This window comes from Lampetra fluviatilis, unplaced genomic scaffold (assembly GCF_964198595.1).
Source record: "Lampetra fluviatilis unplaced genomic scaffold, kcLamFluv1.1 SCAFFOLD_919, whole genome shotgun sequence".
In the NCBI taxonomy this organism is placed as follows: domain Eukaryota; kingdom Metazoa; phylum Chordata; class Hyperoartia; order Petromyzontiformes; family Petromyzontidae; genus Lampetra; species Lampetra fluviatilis.
The window spans coordinates 2,501-24,561 of NW_027621210.1; the positions used below are offsets into that span (position 1 = coordinate 2,501).

The window sequence follows — 22,061 nt, forward strand, 5'->3', positions numbered from 1 at the left end:
TAGTGGTGGTGGTAGTGGTGGTGGTAGTGGTGGTGGTGGTAGTGGTGGTGGTAGTGGTGGTGGTAGTGGTGGTGGTAGTGGTGGTAGTGGTGGTGGTGGTCGTGGTGGTAGTGGTGGTGGTAGTGGTGGTGGTGGTGGTGGGTAGTGGTGGTAGTAGTAGTAGTGGTGGTAGTAGTAGTAGTGGTAGTGCTAGTAGTGGTGGTAGTAGTAGTGGTGGTAGTAGTAGTGGTAGTAGTAGTAGTGGTAGTAATGATGATGGTAGTGGTGATGGTGGTGATGGTGGTGGTGGTGGTGATGGTGGTGGTGATGGTGGTGTGGTGGTGGTGGTGGTGGTGATGGTGGTGGTGGTGGTGATGGTGGTGGTGGTGGTGATGGGTGGTGGTGGTGGTGGTGATGGTGATGGTGGTGATGGTGGTGGTGATGATCACCTTGTTGGCGATGGCGTTGTTGCTGGGCCTGGCGTCGTAGATGATGATTTTTGTGCGACTGTGGTAGTGCTAGTAGTGGTGGTAATGATGATGGTAGTGGTGATGGTGGTGATGATGGTGATGGTGGTGATGGTGGTGATGGTGGTGATGGCAGTAGTAGTGGTCACCTTGTTGGCGATGGCGTTGTTGCTGGCCTGGCGTCGTAGATGATGATTTTGTGCGACTGTGGTAGTGCTGGTAGTGGTGGTAGTGGTAGTAATGATGATGGTAGTGGTGATGGTGGTGATGGTGGTGGTCACCTTGTTGGCGATGGCGTTGTTGCTGGGCCTGGCGTCGTAGATGATGATTTTGTGCGACTGCGCGTTGGCGTCCATGACGAGCTGCAGAAACCGCTCGTCGTCCTTGCAGCGGCGGCCACTCACCCCGACCAGAGGCTGGGAGCAGCGCGTCACCGTCGCCTGGCTCTCGGGGTGGATCCACGACAACACCTGGACACACGCAGAGACACACACAGACACACACAGACACACACACAGACACAGACACACACACACACACAGGTAGACACACACACACACACAGGTAGATAGACACACAGCGGCTGGGAGCAGCGCGTCACCGTCGCCTGGCTCTCGGGGTGGATCCACGACAACACCTGGACACACGCACACACACACAGACACACACACAGGTAGACACACACACACACACAGGTAGATAGACACACAGCGGCTGGGAGCAGTGCGTCACCGTCGCCTGGCTCTCGGGGTGGATCCACGACAACACCTGGACACACGCAGACACACACACAGATAGATAGACATACAACAGATAGACACACACACAGACACACACACAGACAGGTAGATAGACACACAGCGGCTGGGAGCATCGCGACACCGTCGCCTGGCTCTCGGGGTGGATCCACGACAACACCTGGACACACGCAGACACACACAGACACACACAGACACACACACACAGACACACAGACACACACACACACACACACAGACACACACACACAGACACAGACACACACACACACAGGTAGATAGACACACAGTGGCTGGGAGCAGCGCGTCACCGTCGCCTGGCTCTCGGGGTGGATCCACGACAACACCTGGACACACACACACACACACAGACACACACACACACACAGACACACACACACACAGACACACACAGACACACACACAGACACACACAGACACACACACAGACACACAGACACACACACAGACACACACACACACACACAGACACACACAGACACACACACACAGGTAGATAGACACACACACACACACAGACACAGACACACAGGTAGATAGACACACACACACACACAGACACAGACACACAGGTAGATAGACACACAGCGGCTGGGAGCAGCGCGACACCGTCGCCTGGCTCTCGGGGTGGATCCACGACAACACCTGGACACACGCAGAGACACACACAGATAGATAGACATACAACAGATAGACACACACACACACACAGACACACACACACACACACAGACACACACACACACACAGACACATACAAACACACACACAGACACACACACACACAGACACACACACACAGACACACACACACACAGGTAGATAGACACGCACAGGTAGACACACACACAGACACACACAGACACACACACAGACACACACAGACACACACAGACACACACACAAACACACACAGACACACACGGACACACACAGACAGATAGATAGACACACACTTTGAGGCACCAGGGCCTAGTGAGCCAAGCCTGAGGCACCTGGGCCTGAGTGACACACCAGAGAGAGAGAGACACACGCAACGGCAAGCGAGACACTGACAGAGAGAAAGAGAGAAGAGGTGTGGTGGTGGTGTGGTGTGGTGAGGGGCTAGAGAGCGGCGTTGCGTGTGGTGTGGAGAGGGGGGAAGTACCGGGATGCTAGGTGCGCGTGCACGGAAGGCCGCCACGCGCCTCAAGTCGTCGTCGCGGGCGGCCGAGGGGACGACGAGAAGCGACGGGTAGGAGTCGCAGAACTCGTACGACTCGTTGACGCGCGAGATGCGCCAGCTCTCATTGGGCAGTCCCTACGCAACACGTGTTGCAGATGCACGTAAAGATACACGTACAGCGAGTGGGTGGGTGGGTGGGTGAGCGGGTGGGTGCGTGGGTGGGTGAGTGAGTGAGCGAGTGGGTGGGTGAGTGAGGGTTTTCAGTGAGTGGGGTGGGTGAGTGAGGGTGTCAGTAAGTGGGTGGGGTGAGTGATGGGTGAGTGGGTGAGTGAGTGAGTGGGTGGGTGAGTGGGTGAGTGGGTGGGTGAGTGGGTGGTGGGTGGGTGGGTGGGGTGAGTGGGTGAGTAAGTGGGTGGGTGAGTGAGTGAGTGGGTGAGTGGGTGGGGTGCGTGGGTGGGTGAGCGGGTGGGTGCGTGGGTGGGTGAGTGAGTGAGCGAGTGGGTGGGTGAGTGAGGGTTTCAGTGAGTGGGGTGGGTGAGTGAGGGTGTCAGTAAGTGGGTGGGTGAGTGATGGGTGAGTGGGTGAGTGAGTGAGTGGGTGGGGTGAGTGGGTGAGTGGGTGGGTGAGTGGGTGAGTGGGTGGGTGGGTGAGTGGGTGAGTAAGTGGGTGGGTGAGTGAGTGAGTGGGTGAGTGGGTGGGTGCGTGGGTGGGGTGAGCGGGTGGGTGCGTGGGTGGGTGAGTGAGTGAGCGAGTGGGTGGGTGAGTGAGGGTTTCAGTGAGTGGGTGGGTGAGTGAGGGTGTCAGTAAGTGGGTGGGTGAGTGATGGGTGAGTGGTAGTGAGTGAGTGAGTGGGTGGGTGGTGAGTGGTGAGTGGGTGGGTGTGTGAGTGAGTGGGTGGGTGGGTGAGTGGGTGAGTAAGTGGGTGGGTGAGTGAGTGAGTGAGTGGGTGAGTGGGTGGGTGCGTGGGTGGGTGGTGGGTGGTGTGAGTGGGTGAGTGAGTGAGTGAGTGGGTGGGTGAGTGAGGGTTTCAGTGAGTGGGTGGGTGAGTGAGGGTGTCAGTAAGTGGGTGGGTGAGTGATGGGTGAGTGGGTGAGTGAGTGAGTGGGTGAGTGGGTGAGTGGGTGGGTGAGTTGAGTGAGTGGGGTGGGTGAGTGGGTGAGTAAGTGGGTGGGTGATTGAGCGGGTGAGCGGGTGGGTGAGCGAGTGAGTGGAGCGGGTGGGTGAGCGAGGTGAGTGAGCGGGTGGGTGAGCGGGTGGGTGAGTGGTGTGAGCGAGCGGGTGAGTTACCAGGCGGCGGTACTCTGCGATGGGGTCGTAAAACTCGCCATCCATTCTCTGGGGTAAACCTCCTTGTGCTCAAAGGCAAACAGAGGCTGTGATGAGGCACACGGGGAGACACACGGTGAGACACACGGTGAGACACGGGGTGAGACACGGGGGTGAGACACGGGGTGAGACACACGGGGAGACACGGGGTGAGACACGGGGTGAGACACGGGGTGAGACACGGAGTGAGACACGGGGTGAGACGCGGTGTGAGACGCGGGGTGAGACACGGGGTGAGACACGGGGTGAGACGCGGGGTGAGACGCGGGGTGAGACACGGGGTGAGACACGGGGTGAGACACGGGGAGACACACGGGGAGACACACGGGGAGACACGGGGTGAGACGCGGGGTGAGACGCGGGGTGAGACACACGGGGAGACACGGGGTGAGACGCGGGGGTGAGACACGGGGTGAGACACGGAGTGAGACGCGGGGTGAGACGCGGGGTGAGACACGGGGAGACACACGGGGAGACACGGGGTGAGACGCGGGGTGAGACACGGGGAGACACACGGGGAGACACACGGTGAGACACGGGGTGAGACACGGGGTGAGACACGGGGTGAGACACGGGGTGAGACACGGGGTGAGACACGGGGTGAGACGCGGGGTGAGACGCGGGGTGAGACGCGGGGTGAGACGCGGGGTGAGACACGGGGTGAGACACGGGGTGAGACACGGGGTGAGACACGGGGTGAGACACGGGGGTGAGACACGGGGGGGAGACACGGGGGGGAGGACACGGGGGTGAGACACGGGGGTGAGACACGGGAGTGAGACACGGGGTGAGACACGGGGGGTGAGACACGGGGTGAGACACGGGGTGAGACACGGTGGTGAGACACGGGGTGAGACACGGGGTGAGACACGGGGTGAGACGCGGGGGTGAGACGCGGGGTGAGACGCGGGGTGAGACGCGGAGTGAGACACGTGGTGAGACACGGGGTGAGACACGGGGTGAGACGCGGGGTGAGACACGGGGTGAGACACGGGGTGAGACACGGGGTGAGACACGGGGTGAGACGCGGGGTGAGACACGGGGTGAGACGCGGGGTGAGACGCGGGAGTGGAGACACGGGGTGAGACACGGGGTGAGACACGGGGTGAGACACGGGGTGAGACACGGGGTGAGACACGGGGTGAGACACGGGGTGAGACGCGGGGTGAGACACGGGGTGAGACACGGGGTGAGACACGGGTGAGTGAGAGACACGGGGTGAGACACGGTGGCGCGTGAGAGACACGGGGTGGTGGTGGTGATGTTACCCAGGCCGTTGGACAGGGGGGAACGCGTAGCGAGTGAGCGCTGTGTGCAGGGAGCAGGCTACGCCGGCTTGAGCGTCGACCTTGTGGGCAAACCGCAGCGTGCGGATATCCTGCAGGCAGACAGAGACAGAGAGACAGAAAGAGACACAGACAGAGAGAGAGAGAGACAGAGAGAGACAGAGAGAGAGAGAGACAGACAGCACTCACTCACCACCCACCACTCACTCACCCACTCACTCACCACCCACTTCGCTCACCCACTCGCTCACCACCCACCCACTCGCTCACCCACTCGCTCACTCACCACCCACTCGCTCACCCCACTCACTCACGCCGCCCACCCCACTCGCTCACCCACTCGCTCACCCACTCACTCACCCACTCGCTCACCCCACTCGCTCACCCACTCGCTCACCACCCACTCGCCTCACCCACTCAGCTCACCACCCACTCGCTCACCCACTCACCACCTCACTCACCCCGCCCACCCACTCGCTCACCCACCTCGCTCACCACCCACCCACCCCACTCACCCGCCCACCCACTCGCTCACCCACTCGCTCACACCACCCACCCACTCACTCACCCACTCACTCACCACCCACTCGCCTCACCCACCTCACTCACCCGCTCACCCACTCGCTCACTCGCTCACCACCCGCTCACCCACTCGCTCACTTCGCTCACCACCCGCTCACCCACTCGCTCACTCGCTCACCACCCGCTCACCTTGCAGGTGAGCTCCAGGCGGTAGGCTGTCTCCGCACGGTTCGTGGTGTTGGTGACTTTGTCCACACGGCTCACCACCCCAAGGGGCACGTCCAGAACCAGCGGCGGGTCCTGCACTCACCACCACTCACCAGCGTCACTCACCACCACTCACCACCACCGTCACTCACCACCACTCACCAGCGTCACTCACCAACACTCACCAACAGCGTCACTCACCAGCAGCGTCACTCACCAGCAGCGTCACTCACCAACAGCGTCACTCACCAACACTCACCAGCGTCACTCACCAACACTCACCAACAGCGTCACTCACCACCACTCACCAGCGTCACTCACCAACACTCACCACCACCGTCACTCACCAACAGCGTCACTCACCAACACCGTCACTCACCAACAGCGTCACTCACCAGCAGCGTCACTCACCAGCAGCGTCACTCACCAACAGCGTCACTCACCAACACTCACCAGCGTCACTCACCAACACTCACCAACAGCGTCACTCACCACCACTCACCAGCGTCACTCACCAACACTCACCACCACCGTCACTCACCAACAGCGTCACTCACCAACACCGTCACTCACCAACAGCGTCACTCACCAACAGCGTCACTCACCAACAGCGTCACTCACCAACAGCGTCACTCACCAGCAGCGCACTCACCAGCAGCGTCACTCACCAGCAGCGTCACTCACCAGCAGCGTCACTCACCAGCAGCGTCACTCACCAGCAGCGTCACTCACCAGCAGCGTCACTCACCAGCAGCGTCACTCACCAACAGCGTCACTCACCAACAGCGTCACTCACCAGCAGCGTCACTCACCAGCAGCGTCACTCACCAACACCGTCACTCACCAACACCGTCACTCACCAGCAGCGTCACTCACCAGCAGCGTCACTCACCAACACTCACCACCACCGTCACTCACCAACAGCGTCACTCACCAACACTCACCACCACCGTCACTCACCAACAGCGTCACTCACCAACAACGTCACTCACCAACACCGTCACTCACCAACAGCGTCACTCACCAGCAGCGTCACTCACCAGCAGCGTCACTCACCAGCAGCGTCACTCACCAACAGCGTCACTCACCAGCAGCGTCACTCACCAGCAGCGTCACTCACCAGCAGCGTCACTCACCAGCAGCGTCACTCACCAACAGCGTCACTCACCAGCAGCGTCACTCACCAACAGCGTCACTCACCAGCAGCGTCACTCACCAGCAGCGTCACTCACCAACAGCGTCACTCACCAGCAGCGTCACTCACCAACAGCGTCACTCACCAACAGCGTCACTCACCAGCAGCGTCACTCACCAGCAGCGTCACTCACCAGCACCGTCACTCACCAGCAGCGTCACTCACCAGCACCGTCACTCACCAGCACCGTCACTCACCAACAGCGTCACTCACCAGCAGCGTCACTCACCAGCAGCGTCACTCACCAGCAGCGTCACTCACCAGCAGCGTCACTCACCAGCACCGTCACTCACCAGCAGCGTCACTCACCAGCAGCGTCACTCACCAGCAGCGTCACTCACCAGCACCGTCACTCACCAGCAGCGTCACTCACCAGCAGCGTCACTCACCAGCAGCGTCACTCACCAACAGCGTCACTCACCAACAGCGTCACTCACCAGCAGCGTCACTCACCACCACTCACCAGCAGCGTCACTCACCAGCAGCGTCACTCACCAGCAGCGTCACTCACCAACAGCGTCACTCACCAGCAGCGTCACTCACCACCACTCACCAGCAGCGTCACTCACCAGCAGCGTCACTCACCAGCAGCGTCACTCACCAACAGCGTCACTCACCAACAGCGTCACTCACCAGCAGCGTCACTCACCAGCAGCGTCACTCACCAACAGCGTCACTCACCAGCAGCGTCACTCACCAGCAGCGTCACTCACCAGCACCGTCACTCACCAGCAGCGTCACTCACCAACAGCGTCACTCACCAACACCGTCACTCACCAACAGCGTCACTCACCAACAGCGTCACTCACCAGCAGCGTCACTCACCAACAGCGTCACTCACCAGCACCGTCACTCACCAACAGCGTCACTCACCAACAGCGTCACTCACCAGCAGCGTCACTCACCAGCAGCGTCACTCACCAGCAGCGTCACTCACCAGCAGCGTCACTCACCAACACCGTCACTCACCAACAGCGTCACTCACCAGCAGCGTCACTCACCAGCAGCGTCACTCACCAGCACCGTCACTCACCAGCAGCGTCACTCACCAGCAGCGTCACTCACCAACACCGTCACTCACCAACAGCGTCACTCACCAACACCGTCACTCACCAGCAGCGTCACTCACCAACAGCGTCACTCACCAGCACGTCACTCACCAGCAGCGTCACTCACCAACACCGTCACTCACCACACCGTCACTCACCAGCAGCGTCACTCACCAGCACCGTCACTCACCAGCAGCGTCACTCACCAACACCGTCACTCACCAACAGCGTCACTCACCAACACCGTCACTCACCAGCAGCGTCACTCACCAACAGCGTCACTCACCAGCACCGTCACTCACCAGCAGCGTCACTCACCAACAGCGTCACTCACCAGCACCGTCACTCACCAACAGCGTCACTCACCAGCAGCGTCACTCACACAGCAGCGTCACTCACCAACACCGTCACTCACCAACAGCGTCACTCACCAGCAGCGTCACTCACCAGCAGCGTCACTCACCAACAGCGTCACTCACCAACACCGTCACTCACCAGCAGCGTCACTCACCAACACCGTCACTCACCAGCAGCGTCACTCACCAACAGCGTCACTCACCAGCAGCGTCACTCACCAGCAGCGTCACTCACCAACACCGTCACTCACCAGCAGCGTCACTCACCAACAGCGTCACTCACCAGCAGCGTCACTCACCAGCAGCGTCACTCACCAACACCGTCACTCACCAGCAGCGTCACTCACCAACACCGTCACTCACCAGCAGCGTCACTCACCAGCAGCGTCACTCACCAACACCGTCACTCACCAGCAGCGTCACTCACCAACACCGTCACTCACCAGCAGCGTCACTCACCAACAGCGTCACTCACCAGCAGCGTCACTCACCAGCAGCGTCACTCACCAACACCGTCACTCACCAGCAGCGTCACTCACCAACAGCGTCACTCACCAGCAGCGTCACTCACCAGCAGCGTCACTCACCAACACCGTCACTCACCAGCAGCGTCACTCACCAACAGCGTCACTCACCAGCAGCGTCACTCACCAGCAGCGTCACTCACCAACACCGTCACTCACCAGCAGCGTCACTCACCAACACCGTCACTCACCAGCAGCGTCACTCACCAACAGCGTCACTCACCAGCAGCGTCACTCACCAGCAGCGTCACTCACCAACACCGTCACTCACCAGCAGCGTCACTCACCAACACCGTCACTCACCAGCAGCGTCACTCACCAACACCGTCACTCACCAACACCGTCACTCACCAGCACCGTCACTCACCAGCAGCGTCACTCACCAACACCGTCACTCACCAACACCGTCACTCACCAGCAGCGTCACTCACCAGCACCGTCACTCACCAACAGCGTCACTCACCAACAGCGTCACTCACCAGCAGCGTCACTCACCAGCAGCGTCACTCACCAACAGCGTCACTCACCAGCAGCGTCACTCACCAGCAGCGTCACTCACCAGCACCGTCACTCACCAGCAGCGTCACTCACCAACAGCGTCACTCACCAGCAGCGTCACTCACCAACAGCGTCACTCACCAACAGCGTCACTCACCAGCAGCGTCACTCACCAGCAGCGTCACTCACCAACAGCGTCACTCACCAGCAGCGTCACTCACCAGCAGCGTCACTCACCAGCACCGTCACTCACCAACAGCGTCACTCACCAACAGCGTCACTCACCAGCAGCGTCACTCACCAGCAGCGTCACTCACCAACAGCGTCACTCACCAACAGCGTCACTCACCAGCAGCGTCACTCACCAGCAGCGTCACTCACCAACAGCGTCACTCACCAGCACCGTCACTCACCAGCAGCGTCACTCACCAGCAGCGTCACTCACCAGCACCGTCACTCACCAACAGCGTCACTCACCAGCAGCGTCACTCACCACCAGCGTCACCCACCAACAGCGTCACTCACCATCACTCACCAACAGCGTCACCCACCAACAGCGTCACTCACCATCACTCACCAACAGCGTCACTCACCAACAGCGTCACTCACCATCACTCACCAACAGCGTCACCCACCAACAGCGTCACTCACCATCACTCACCAACAGCGTCACTCACCAGCAGCGTCACTCACCATCACTCACCAACAGCGTCACTCACCAGCAGCGTCACTCACCAGCAGCGTCACTCACCAACAGCGTCACTCACCAGCAGCGTCACTCACCAGCAGCGTCACTCACCAACAGCGTCACTCACCAGCAGCGTCACTCACCAGCAGCGTCACTCACCAGCAGCGTCACTCACCAGCAGCGTCACTCACCAACAGCGTCACTCACCAACAGCGTCACTCACCAACAGCGTCACTCACCAGCAGCGTCACTCACCAGCAGCGTCACTCACCATCACTCACCAACAGCGTCACTCACCAGCAGCGTCACTCACCAACAGCGTCACTCACCAGCAGCGTCACTCACCAACAGCGTCACCCACCAACAGCGTCACTCACCAGCAGCGTCACTCACCATCACTCACCAACAGCGTCACTCACCAGCAGCGTCACTCACCAGCAGCGTCACTCACCAGCAGCGTCACTCACCAACAGCGTCACTCACCAGCAGCGTCACTCACCAGCAGCGTCACTCACCAACAGCGTCACTCACCAGCAGCGTCACTCACCAACAGCGTCACTCACCAGCAGCGTCACTCACCAACAGCGTCACTCACCAGCAGCGTCACTCACCAGCAGCGTCACTCACCAGCAGCGTCACTCACCAGCAGCGTCACTCACCAGCAGCGTCACTCACCAGCAGCGTCACTCACCAGCAGCGTCACTCACCAACACTCACCAGCAGCGTCACTCACCAGCAGCGTCACTCACCAACAGCGTCACTCACCAGCAGCGTCACTCACCAGCAGCGTCACTCACCAGCACCGTCACTCACCAGCAGCGTCACTCACCAGCACCGTCACTCACCAACAGCGTCACTCACCAGCAGCGTCACTCACCAGCAGCGTCACTCACCAACAGCGTCACTCACCAACACCGTCACTCACCAGCAGCGTCACTCACCAACAGCGTCACTCACCAACAGCGTCACTCACCAGCAGCGTCACTCACCAACAGCGTCACTCACCAGCAGCGTCACTCACCAGCAGCGTCACTCACCAACAGCGTCACTCACCAACAGCGTCACTCACCAGCAGCGTCACTCACCAGCAGCGTCACTCACCAGCAGCGTCACTCACCAGCAGCGTCACTCACCAACAGCGTCACTCACCAGCAGCGTCACTCACCAGCAGCGTCACTCACCAACAGCGTCACTCACCAACAGCGTCACTCACCACCAGCGTCACTCACCAGCAGCGTCACTCACCAACAGCGTCACTCACCAACACTCACCAACAGCGTCACTCACCAACACTCACCACCAGCGTCACTCACCAGCAGCGTCACTCACCAGCAGCGTCACTCACCAGCAGCGTCACTCACCAGCACCGTCACTCACCAGCAGCGTCACTCACCAGCAGCGTCACTCACCAGCAGCGTCACTCACCAGCAGCGTCACTCACCAGCAGCGTCACTCACCAGCAGCGTCACTCACCAGCACCGTCACTCACCAGCACCGTCACTCACCAGCAGCGTCACTCACCAGCAGCGTCACTCACCAGCAGCGTCACTCACCAGCAGCGTCACTCACCAACAGCGTCACTCACCAGCAGCGTCACTCACCAGCAGCGTCACTCACCAGCACCGTCACTCACCAGCAGCGTCACTCACCAGCAGCGTCACTCACCAGCAGCGTCACTCACCAGCAGCGTCACTCACCAACAGCGTCACTCACCAGCAGCGTCACTCACCACCACTCACCCACCAACAGCGTCACTCACCAACAGCGTCACTCACCAGCAGCGTCACTCACCACCACTCACCCACCAACAGCGTCACTCACCAACAGCGTCACTCACCACCACTCACCCACCAACAGCGTCACCCACCAACAGCGTCACTCACCAACAGCGTCACTCACCAACAGCGTCACTCACCACCACTCACCCACCAACAGCGTCACTCACCAGCAGCGTCACTCACCAACAGCGTCACTCACCAACAGCGTCACTCACCACCACTCACCCACCAACAGCGTCACTCACCAGCAGCGTCACTCACCAACAGCGTCACTCACCAACAGCGTCACTCACCACCACTCACCCACCAACAGCGTCACTCACCAGCAGCGTCACTCACCAGCAGCGTCACTCACCACCACTCACCCACCAACAGCGTCACTCACCAGCAGCGTCACTCACCACCACTCACCCACCAACAGCGTCACTCACCAGCAGCGTCACTCACCAGCAGCGTCACTCACCACCACTCACCCACCAACAGCGTCACTCACCAACAGCGTCACTCACCAACAGCGTCACTCACCAGCAGCGTCACTCACCAACAGCGTCACTCACCAGCAGCGTCACTCACCACCACTCACCCACCAACAGCGTCACTCACCAGCAGCGTCACTCACCAGCAGCGTCACTCACCAGCAGCGTCACTCACCAGCAGCGTCACTCACCAACAGCGTCACTCACCAGCAGCGTCACTCACCAGCAGCGTCACTCACCACCACTCACCCACCAACAGCGTCACTCACCAACAGCGTCACTCACCAGCAGCGTCACTCACCAGCAGCGTCACTCACCAACAGCGTCACTCACCAGCAGCGTCACTCACCAACAGCGTCACTCACCAGCAGCGTCACTCACCAACAGCGTCACTCACCAGCAGCGTCACTCACCAACAGCGTCACTCACCAACACTCACCAGCAGCGTCACTCACCAACAGCGTCACTCACCAGCAGCGTCACTCACCAACAGCGTCACTCACCAGCAGCGTCACTCACCAACAGCGTCACTCACCAACAGCGTCACTCACCAGCAGCGTCACTCACCAACAGCGTCACTCACCAACACTCACCAGCAGCGTCACTCACCAACAGCGTCACTCACCAGCAGCGTCACTCACCAACAGCGTCACTCACCAACAGCGTCACTCACCAGCAGCGTCACTCACCAACAGCGTCACTCACCAGCAGCGTCACTCACCAGCAGCGTCACTCACCAGCAGCGTCACTCACCAGCAGCGTCACTCACCAACAGCGTCACTCACCAACAGCGTCACTCACCAGCAGCGTCACTCACCAACAGCGTCACTCACCAGCAGCGTCACTCACCAGCAGCGTCACTCACCAGCAGCGTCACTCACCAGCAGCGTCACTCACCAACAGCGTCACTCACCAACAGCGTCACTCACCAACAGCGTCACTCACCAGCAGCGTCACTCACCAACAGCGTCACTCACCAGCAGCGTCACTCACCAGCAGCGTCACTCACCAGCAGCGTCACTCACCAACAGCGTCACTCACCAGCAGCGTCACTCACCAACAGCGTCACTCACCAGCAGCGTCACTCACCAGCAGCGTCACTCACCAACAGCGTCACTCACCAGCAGCGTCACTCACCAGCAGCGTCACTCACCGTCACTCACCAACAGCGTCACTCACCAACAGCGTCACTCACCAGCAGCGTCACTCACCAGCAGCGTCACTCACCAGCAGCGTCACTCACCAGCAGCGTCACTCACCAACAGCGTCACTCACCAGCAGCGTCACTCACCAACACCGTCACTCACCAGCAGCGTCACTCACCAGCAGCGTCACTCACCAGCAGCGTCACTCACCACCACTCACCAGCAGCGTCACTCACCAGCAGCGTCACTCACCAACAGCGTCACTCACCAGCAGCGTCACTCACCAGCAGCGTCACTCACCAGCAGCGTCACTCACCAACAGCGTCACTCACCAGCAGCGTCACTCACCAACAGCGTCACTCACCAGCAGCGTCACTCACCAACAGCGTCACTCACCAACACTCACCAGCAGCGTCACTCACCAGCACCGTCACTCACCAGCAGCGTCACTCACCAACACTCACCAGCAGCGTCACTCACCAGCAGCGTCACTCACCAACAGCGTCACTCACCAGCAGCGTCACTCACCAACACTCACCAGCAGCGTCACTCACCAGCAGCGTCACTCACCAGCAGCGTCACTCACCAGCAGCGTCACTCACCAACAGCGTCACTCACCAGCAGCGTCACTCACCAGCAGCGTCACTCACCAGCAGCGTCACTCACCAACAGCGTCACTCACCAACAGCGTCACTCACCAACAGCGTCACTCACCAGCAGCGTCACTCACCAGCAGCGTCACTCACCAACAGCGTCACTCACCAGCAGCGTCACTCACCAACAGCGTCACTCACCAACACCGTCACTCACCAGCAGCGTCACTCACCAGCAGCGTCACTCACCAGCAGCGTCACTCACCAACAGCGTCACTCACCAACAGCGTCACTCACCAGCAGCGTCACTCACCAACAGCGTCACTCACCAGCAGCGTCACTCACCGTCACTCACCAACAGCGTCACTCACCAGCAGCGTCACTCACCAGCAGCGTCACTCACCAGCAGCGTCACTCACCAGCAGCGTCACTCACCAACAGCGTCACTCACCAACAGCGTCACTCACCAGCAGCGTCACTCACCAACAGCGTCACTCACCAACACCGTCACTCACCAGCAGCGTCACTCACCAGCAGCGTCACTCACCAGCAGCGCCACTCACCAGCAGCGTCACTCACCAGCAGCGTCACTCACCAGCAGCGTCACTCACCAACACCGTCACTCACCAGCAGCGTCACTCACCAGCAGCGTCACTCACCAGCACCGTCACTCACCAGCAGCGTCACTCACCAGCACCGTCACTCACCAGCAGCGTCACTCACCAGCACCGTCACTCACCAACACCGTCACTCACCAACACCGTCACTCACCAGCAGCGTCACTCACCAGCAGCGTCACTCACCAACAGCGTCACTCACCAACAGCGTCACTCACCAGCAGCGTCACTCACCAGCAGCGTCACTCACCAACAGCGTCACTCACCAACAGCGTCACTCACCAACAGCGTCACTCACCAGCAGCGTCACTCACCAACAGCGTCACTCACCAACAGCGTCACTCACCAACAGCGTCACTCACCAACAGCGTCACTCACCAGCAGCGTCACTCACCAGCAGCGTCACTCACCAACAGCGTCACTCACCAGCAGCGTCACTCACCAACAGCGTCACTCACCAGCAGCGTCACTCACCACCACTCACCAGCAGCGTCACTCACCAACAGCGTCACTCACCAGCAGCGTCACTCACCACCACTCACCAGCAGCGTCACTCACCAACAGCGTCACTCACCACCACTCACCAACAGCGTCACTCACCAACAGCGTCACTCACCAGCAGCGTCACTCACCAACAGCGTCACTCACCACCACTCACCAACAGCGTCACTCACCAACAGCGTCACTCACCAACAGCGTCACTCACCACCACTCACCAGCAGCGTCACTCACCAACAGCGTCACTCACCACCACTCACCAACAGCGTCACTCACCAACAGCGTCACTCACCAGCAGCGTCACTCACCAGCAGCGTCACTCACCACCACTCACCAACAGCGTCACTCACCAACAGCGTCACTCACCAGCAGCGTCACTCACCAACAGCGTCACTCACCAACAGCGTCACTCACCAGCAGCGTCACTCACCAGCAGCGTCACTCACCAGCAGCGTCACTCACCAACAGCGTCACTCACCAACAGCGTCACTCACCAGCACCGTCACTCACCAGCAGCGTCACTCACCAGCAGCGTCACTCACCAACAGCGTCACTCACCAGCAGCGTCACTCACCAGCAGCGTCACTCACCAACAGCGTCACTCACCAACAGCGTCACTCACCAGCACCGTCACTCACCAGCAGCGTCACTCACCAGCAGCGTCACTCACCAGCACCGTCACTCACCAGCACCGTCACTCACCAACAGCGTCACTCACCAGCAGCGTCACTCACCAGCAGCGTCACTCACCAGCAGCGTCACTCACCAGCACCGTCACTCACCAACAGCGTCACTCACCAGCACCGTCACTCACCAGCACCGTCACTCACCAACAGCGTCACTCACCAACAGCGTCACTCACCAACAGCGTCACTCACCAGCACCGTCACTCACCAGCAGCGTCACTCACCAACAGCGTCACTCACCAGCAGCGTCACTCACCAGCAGCGTCACTCACCAACAGCGTCACTCACCAACAGCGTCACTCACCAGCACCGTCACTCACCAGCAGCGTCACTCACCAGCACCGTCACTCACCAGCAGCGTCACTCACCAGCAGCGTCACTCACCAACAGCGTCACTCACCAACAGCGTCACTCACCAGCACCGTCACTCACCAGCAGCGTCACTCACCAGCACCGTCACTCACCAACAGCGTCACTCACCAGCAGCGTCACTCACCAACAGCGTCACTCACCAACAGCGTCACTCACCAGCAGCGTCACTCACCAGCAGCGTCACTCACCAGCAGCGTCACTCACCAGCAGCGTCACTCACCAGCAGCGTCACTCACCAGCAGCGTCACTCACCAGCAGCGTCACTCACCAGCAGCGTCACTCACCAACAGCGTCACTCACCAACAGCGTCACTCACCAACAGCGTCACTCACCAACAGCGTCACTCACCAGCAGCGTCACTCACCAACAGCGTCACTCACCAGCAGCGTCACTCACCAGCAGCGTCACTCACCAACAGCGTCACTCACCAACAGCGTCACTCACCAGCAGCGTCACTCACCAACAGCGTCACTCACCAGCAGCGTCACTCACCAGCAGCGTCACTCACCAACAGCGTCACTCACCAGCAGCGTCACCACCAGCAGCGTCACTCACCAACAGCGTCACTCACCAACAGCGTCACTCACCAGCAGCGTCACTCACCAACAGCGTCACTCACCAGCAGCGTCACTCACCAGCAGCGTCACTCACCAACAGCGTCACTCACCAGCAGCGTCACTCACCAGCAGCGTCACTCACCAACAGCGTCACTCACCAACAGCGTCACTCACCAGCAGCGTCACTCACCAACAGCGTCACTCACCAGCAGCGTCACTCACCAACAGCGTCACTCACCAACAGCGTCACTCACCAACAGCGTCACTCACCAGCAGCGTCACTCACCAGCAGCGTCACTCACCAACAGCGTCACTCACCAGCAGCGTCACTCACCAACAGCGTCACTCACCAGCAGCGTCACTCACCAGCAGCGTCACTCACCAACAGCGTCACTCACCAGCAGCGTCACCCACCAGCAGCGTCACTCACCAGCAGCGTCACTCACCAACAGCGTCACTCACCAACAGCGTCACTCACCAACAGCGTCACTCACCAGCAGCGTCACTCACCAGCAGCGTCACTCACCAACAGCGTCACTCACCAGCAGCGTCACCCACCAGCAGCGTCACTCACCAACAGCGTCACTCACCAACAGCGTCACTCACCAGCAGCGTCACTCACCAACAGCGTCACTCACCAGCAGCGTCACTCACCAGCAGCGTCACTCACCAACAGCGTCACTCACCAGCAGCGTCACTCACCAGCAGCGTCACTCACCAACAGCGTCACTCACCAACAGCGTCACTCACCAGCAGCGTCACTCACCAGCAGCGTCACTCACCAACAGCGTCACTCACCAGCAGCGTCACCCACCAACAGCGTCACTCACCAGCAGCGTCACTCACCAACAGCGTCACTCACCAGCAGCGTCACTCACCAGCAGCGTCACTCACCAGCAGCGTCACTCACCAACAGCGTCACTCACCAACAGCGTCACTCACCAACAGCGTCACTCACCAACAGCGTCACTCACCAGCAGCGTCACTCACCAACAGCGTCACTCGCCCACCCCCCCACTCACCCCTCCCCCCACCCACCCCCCCCACCCACCCCCCACCCACCCCCCCACCCACCCACCCCCCACCCACCCCCCCACCCACCCACCCCCCCACCCACCCACCCCACCCACCCCCCACCCACCCCCCCACCCACCCACCCCCCACCCACCCACCCCCCCACCCCCCCCCCCCACCCACCCCCCCCACCCACCCTCTCGCTGCTCTTGAAGTAGAGCTTGTAGTTGGTGATGGAGAGAGTTCCTCCTGCCACCCCCCCACCCACCCCCCCACTCACCCCTCCCCCCCCACCCACCCACCCCCCACCCACCCCCCCACCCACTCACCCACCCACCCACTCACCCACCCACCGTGCCCCCCACTGTGCCCCCCACCGTGCCCCCCCACCCACCCTCTCGCTGCTCTTGAAGTAGAGCTTGTAGTTGGTGATGGAGAGAGTTCCTCCTGCCACCCCCCCACCCACCCCCCCACTCACCCCTCCCCCCCCACCCACCCACCCCCCACCCACCCCCCCACCCACTCACCCACCCCACCCCCCACCCACCCCCCCCACCCACTCACCCCCCCCCCCACCCACCCCACCCCCCCACCCACCCCCCCACCCACCCTCTCGCTGCTCTTGAAGTAGAGCTTGTAGTTGGTGATGGAGAGAGTTCCTCCTGCCACCCCCCCACCCACCCCACCACTCACCCCTCCCCCCCCACCCACCCACCCCCCACCCACCCCCCCACCCACTCACCCACCCCCCACCCACCCCCCACCCACCCCCCCACTCACCCCCCCACCCACTCACCCACCCACCGTGCCCCCCACTGTGCCCCCCACCGTGCCCCCCCACCCACCCTCTCGCTGCTCTTGAAGTAGAGCTTGTAGTTGGTGATGGAGAGAGTTCCTCCTGCCACCCCCCCACCCACCCCCCCACTCACCCCCCCACCCACTCACCCACCCCACCCCCCCACCCACCCACCCCCCCACCCACCCACCCCCCACCCACCCCCCCACCCACTCACCCACCCCACCCCCCCACCCACCCACCCCCCCACCCACCCTCTCGCTGCTCTTGAAGTAGAGCTTGTAGTTGGTGATGGAGAGAGTTCCTCGTGCGGCTCCCGTGAACGGGCAGATGTAGGCCACGTCCTTCGCTACGTCACGGAGGGGGCGGGGCAAGGAGGGGGCGGGGCACAGTAGGGGCAAGGAGGGGGCGGGGCAAGGAGGGGGCGGGGCAAGGAGGGGGCGGGGCAAGGAGGGGGCGGGGCAAGGAGGGGGCGGGGCAAGGAGGGGGCGGGGCAAGGAGGGGGCGGGGCAAGGAGGGGGCGGGGCACAGTAGGGGCAAGGAGGGGGCGGGGCAAGGAGGGGCGGGGCAAGGAGGGGGCGGGGCAAGGAGGGGGCGGGGCAAGGAGGGGGCGGGGCAAGGAGGGGGCGGGGCAAGGAGGGGGCGGGGCACAGTAGGGGCAAGGAGGGGGCGGGGCAAGGAGGGGCGGGGCAAGGAGGGGGCGGGGCAAGGAGGGGGCGGGGCAAGGAGGGGGCGGGGCAAGGAGGGGGCGGGGCAAGGAGGGGGCGGGGCAAGGAGGGGGCGGGGCAAGGAGGGGCGGGGCAACAAGGGGGCGGGGCAAGGAGGGGGCGGGGCAAGGAGGGGCGGGGCAAGGAGGGGGCGGGGCAAGGAGGGGGCGGGGCAAGGAGGGGGCGGGGCAAGGAGGGCTAGGTGAGCGGTGAGTGCGGTGTCTGGGTGTGTGTGGTGAGCGAGTGGTGAGCGAGTGGTGAGCGAGTGGTGAGCGAGTGAGTGGTGAGTGAGTGGTGAGCGAGTGGTGAGTGAGTGGTGAGCGAGTGGTGAGTGAGTGAGTGGTGAGCGAGTGGTGAGCGAGTGGTGAGCGAGTGGTGAGCGAGTGGTGAGTGAGTGGTGAGTGAGTGGTGAGCGAGTGAGTGGTGAGCGAGTGGTGAGCGAGTGGTGAGCGAGTGGTGAGCGAGTGGTGAGTGAGTGAGTGAGTGGTGAACGAGTGGTGAGTGAGTGGTGAGCGAGTGGTGAGTGAGCGAGTGAGTGGTGAGTGAGTGGTGAGTGAGTGAGTAGTTAGTGAGTGAGCGAGTGGTGAGTGAGTGGTGAGTGAGCGAGTGGTGAGCGAGTGGTGAGCGAGTGGTGAGCGAGTGGTGAGCGAGTGGTGAGTGAGTGGTGAGTGAGTGGTGAGCGAGTGGTGAGCGAGTGGTGAGCGAGTGGTGAGTGAGTGAGTGAGTGGTGAACGAGTGGTGAGTGAGTGGTGAGCGAGTGGTGAGTGAGCGAGTGAGTGGTGAGTGAGTGGTGAGTGAGTGAGTAGTTAGTGAGTGAGCGAGTGGTGAGTGAGTGGTGAGTGAGTGAGTGGTGAGCGAGTGGTGAGCGAGTGGTGAGCGAGTGGTGAGTGAGTGGTGAGTGAGTGAGTGGTGAGCGAGTGGTGAGTGAGTGGTGAGTGAGCGAGTGAGTGGTGAGTGAGTGGTGAGTGAGTGGTGAGTGAGTGAGTGGTGAGTGAGTGCTGAGTGAGTGGTGAGTGAGTGAGTGGTGAGCGAGTGGTGAGTGAGTGGTGAGTGAGTGGTGAGTGAGTGGTGAGTGAGTGGTGAGTAGTTAGTGAGTGAGCGAGTGGTGAGTGAGTGGTGAGTGAGTGGTGAGCGAGTGGTGAGCGAGTGAGTGGTGAGTGAGTGCTGAGTGAGTGGTGAGTGAGTGAGTGGTGAGTGAGTGCTGAGTGAGTGGTGAGTGAGTGGTGAGTGAGTGGTGAGTGAGTGGTGAGTAGTTAGTGAGTGAGCGAGTGGTGAGTGAGTGGTGAGTGAGTGGTGAGCGAGTGGTGAGCGAGTGGTGAGCGAGTGGTGAGTGAGTGAGTGGTGAGTGAGTGAGCGAGTGGTGAGCGAGTGGTGAGCGAGTGGTGAGCGAGTGGTGAGTGAGTGAGTGGTGAGCGAGTGGTGAGCGAGTGGTGAGCGAGTGGTGAGCGAGTGGTGAGTGAGTGGTGAGTGAGTGGTGAGTGAGTGGTGAGTGAGTGAGTGGTGAGCGAGTGGTGAGCGAGTGGTGAGCGAGTGGTGAGTGAGTGAGTGAGTGGTGAGTGAGTGGTGAGTGAGTGGTGAGTGAGTGAGTAGTTAGTAAGTGAGCGAGTGGTGAGTGAGTGGTGAGTGAGTGAGTGGTGAGCGAGTGGTGAGCGAGTGGTGAGCGAGTGGTGAGTGAGTAGTTAGTGAGTGAGCGAGTGGTGAGTGAGTGGTGAGTGAGTGAGTGGTGAGCGAGTGGTGAGCGAGTGGTGAGCGAGTGGTGAGCGAGTGGTGAACGAGTGGTGAGCGAGTGGTGAGTGAGTGAGTGAGTGGTGAACGAGTGGTGAGTGAGTGGTGAGCGAGTGGTGAGTGAGCGAGTGAGTGGTGAGTGAGTGGTGAGTGAGTGGTGAGTGAGTGGTGAGTGAGTGAGTGAGTGAGTGGTGAGTGAGTGGTGAGCGAGTGGTGAGTGAGCGAGTGAGTGGTGAGTGAGTGGTGAGTGAGTGGTGAGTGAGTGGTGAGTGAGTGAGTGGTGAGCGAGTGGTGAGTGAGCGAGTGAGTGGTGAGTGAGTGAGTGGTGAGTGAGTGAGTGGTGAGCGAGTGGTGAGTGAGCGAGTGAGTGGTGAGTGAGTGAGTGGTGAGTGAGTGAGTGGTGAGCGAGTGGTGAGTGAGTGAGTGAGCGAGTGGTGAGTGAGTGGTGAGCGAGTGGTGAGTGAGCGAGTGAGTGGTGAGTGAGTGAGTGGTGAGTGACTGAGTGGTGAGCGAGTGAGTGAGTGAGTGAGCGAGTGGTGAGTGAGTGAGTGGTGAGCGAGTGGTGAGTGAGTGAGTGGTGAGTGAGTGGTGAGCGAGTGGTGAGTGAGTGGTGAGTGAGTGGTGAGTGAGTGAGTGGTGAGTGACTGAGTGGTGAGCGAGTGGTGAGTGAGTGAGTGGTGAGCGAGTGGTGAGTGAGTGAGTGGTGAGTGAGTGGTGAGTGAGTGAGTGGTGAGTGAGTGGTGAGTGAGTGAGTGGTGAGTGAGTGGTGAGTGAGTGAGTGAGCGAGTGGTGAGTGAGTGAGTGAGTGGTGAGTGAGTGGTGAGTGAGTGAGTGAGTGGTGAGCGAGGGGTGAGTGAGTGGTGAGCGAGTGAGTGAGTGAGTGGTGAGCGAGTGGTGAGTGAGTGGTGAGCGAGCGGTGAGTGAGTGGTGAGTGAGTGAGTGGTTAGCGAGTGGTGAGTGAGTGAGTGGTGAGTGAGTGAGTGGTGAGCGAGTGGTGAGTGAGTGGTGAGTGAGTGAGTGGTTAGCGAGTGGTGAGTGAGTGGTGAGTGAGTGAGT

The 22,061-nt window shown here is 60.9% G+C and overlaps 1 protein-coding gene across 1 annotated transcript in view; it reads right to left on the reverse strand.

Annotated features, from left to right (window-relative positions):
- Positions 1–727: 727 nt before the first annotated feature.
- Positions 728–22,061, reverse strand: part of LOC144954932 (phosphatidylinositol-3,5-bisphosphate 3-phosphatase MTMR2-like) — a gene marked incomplete at its 3' end in the record, with an annotated part of 32,386 nt that continues 11,052 nt past the window's right edge. The window contains 8 exon segments of the mRNA XM_078885302.1: positions 728–916; positions 2,373–2,525; positions 3,678–3,707; positions 3,709–3,729; positions 3,731–3,782; positions 5,006–5,094; positions 5,714–5,824; positions 18,828–18,922. Of these exon segments, the coding sequence (XP_078741428.1) occupies positions 728–916; positions 2,373–2,525; positions 3,678–3,707; positions 3,709–3,729; positions 3,731–3,782; positions 5,006–5,094; positions 5,714–5,824; positions 18,828–18,922 (740 nt within the window).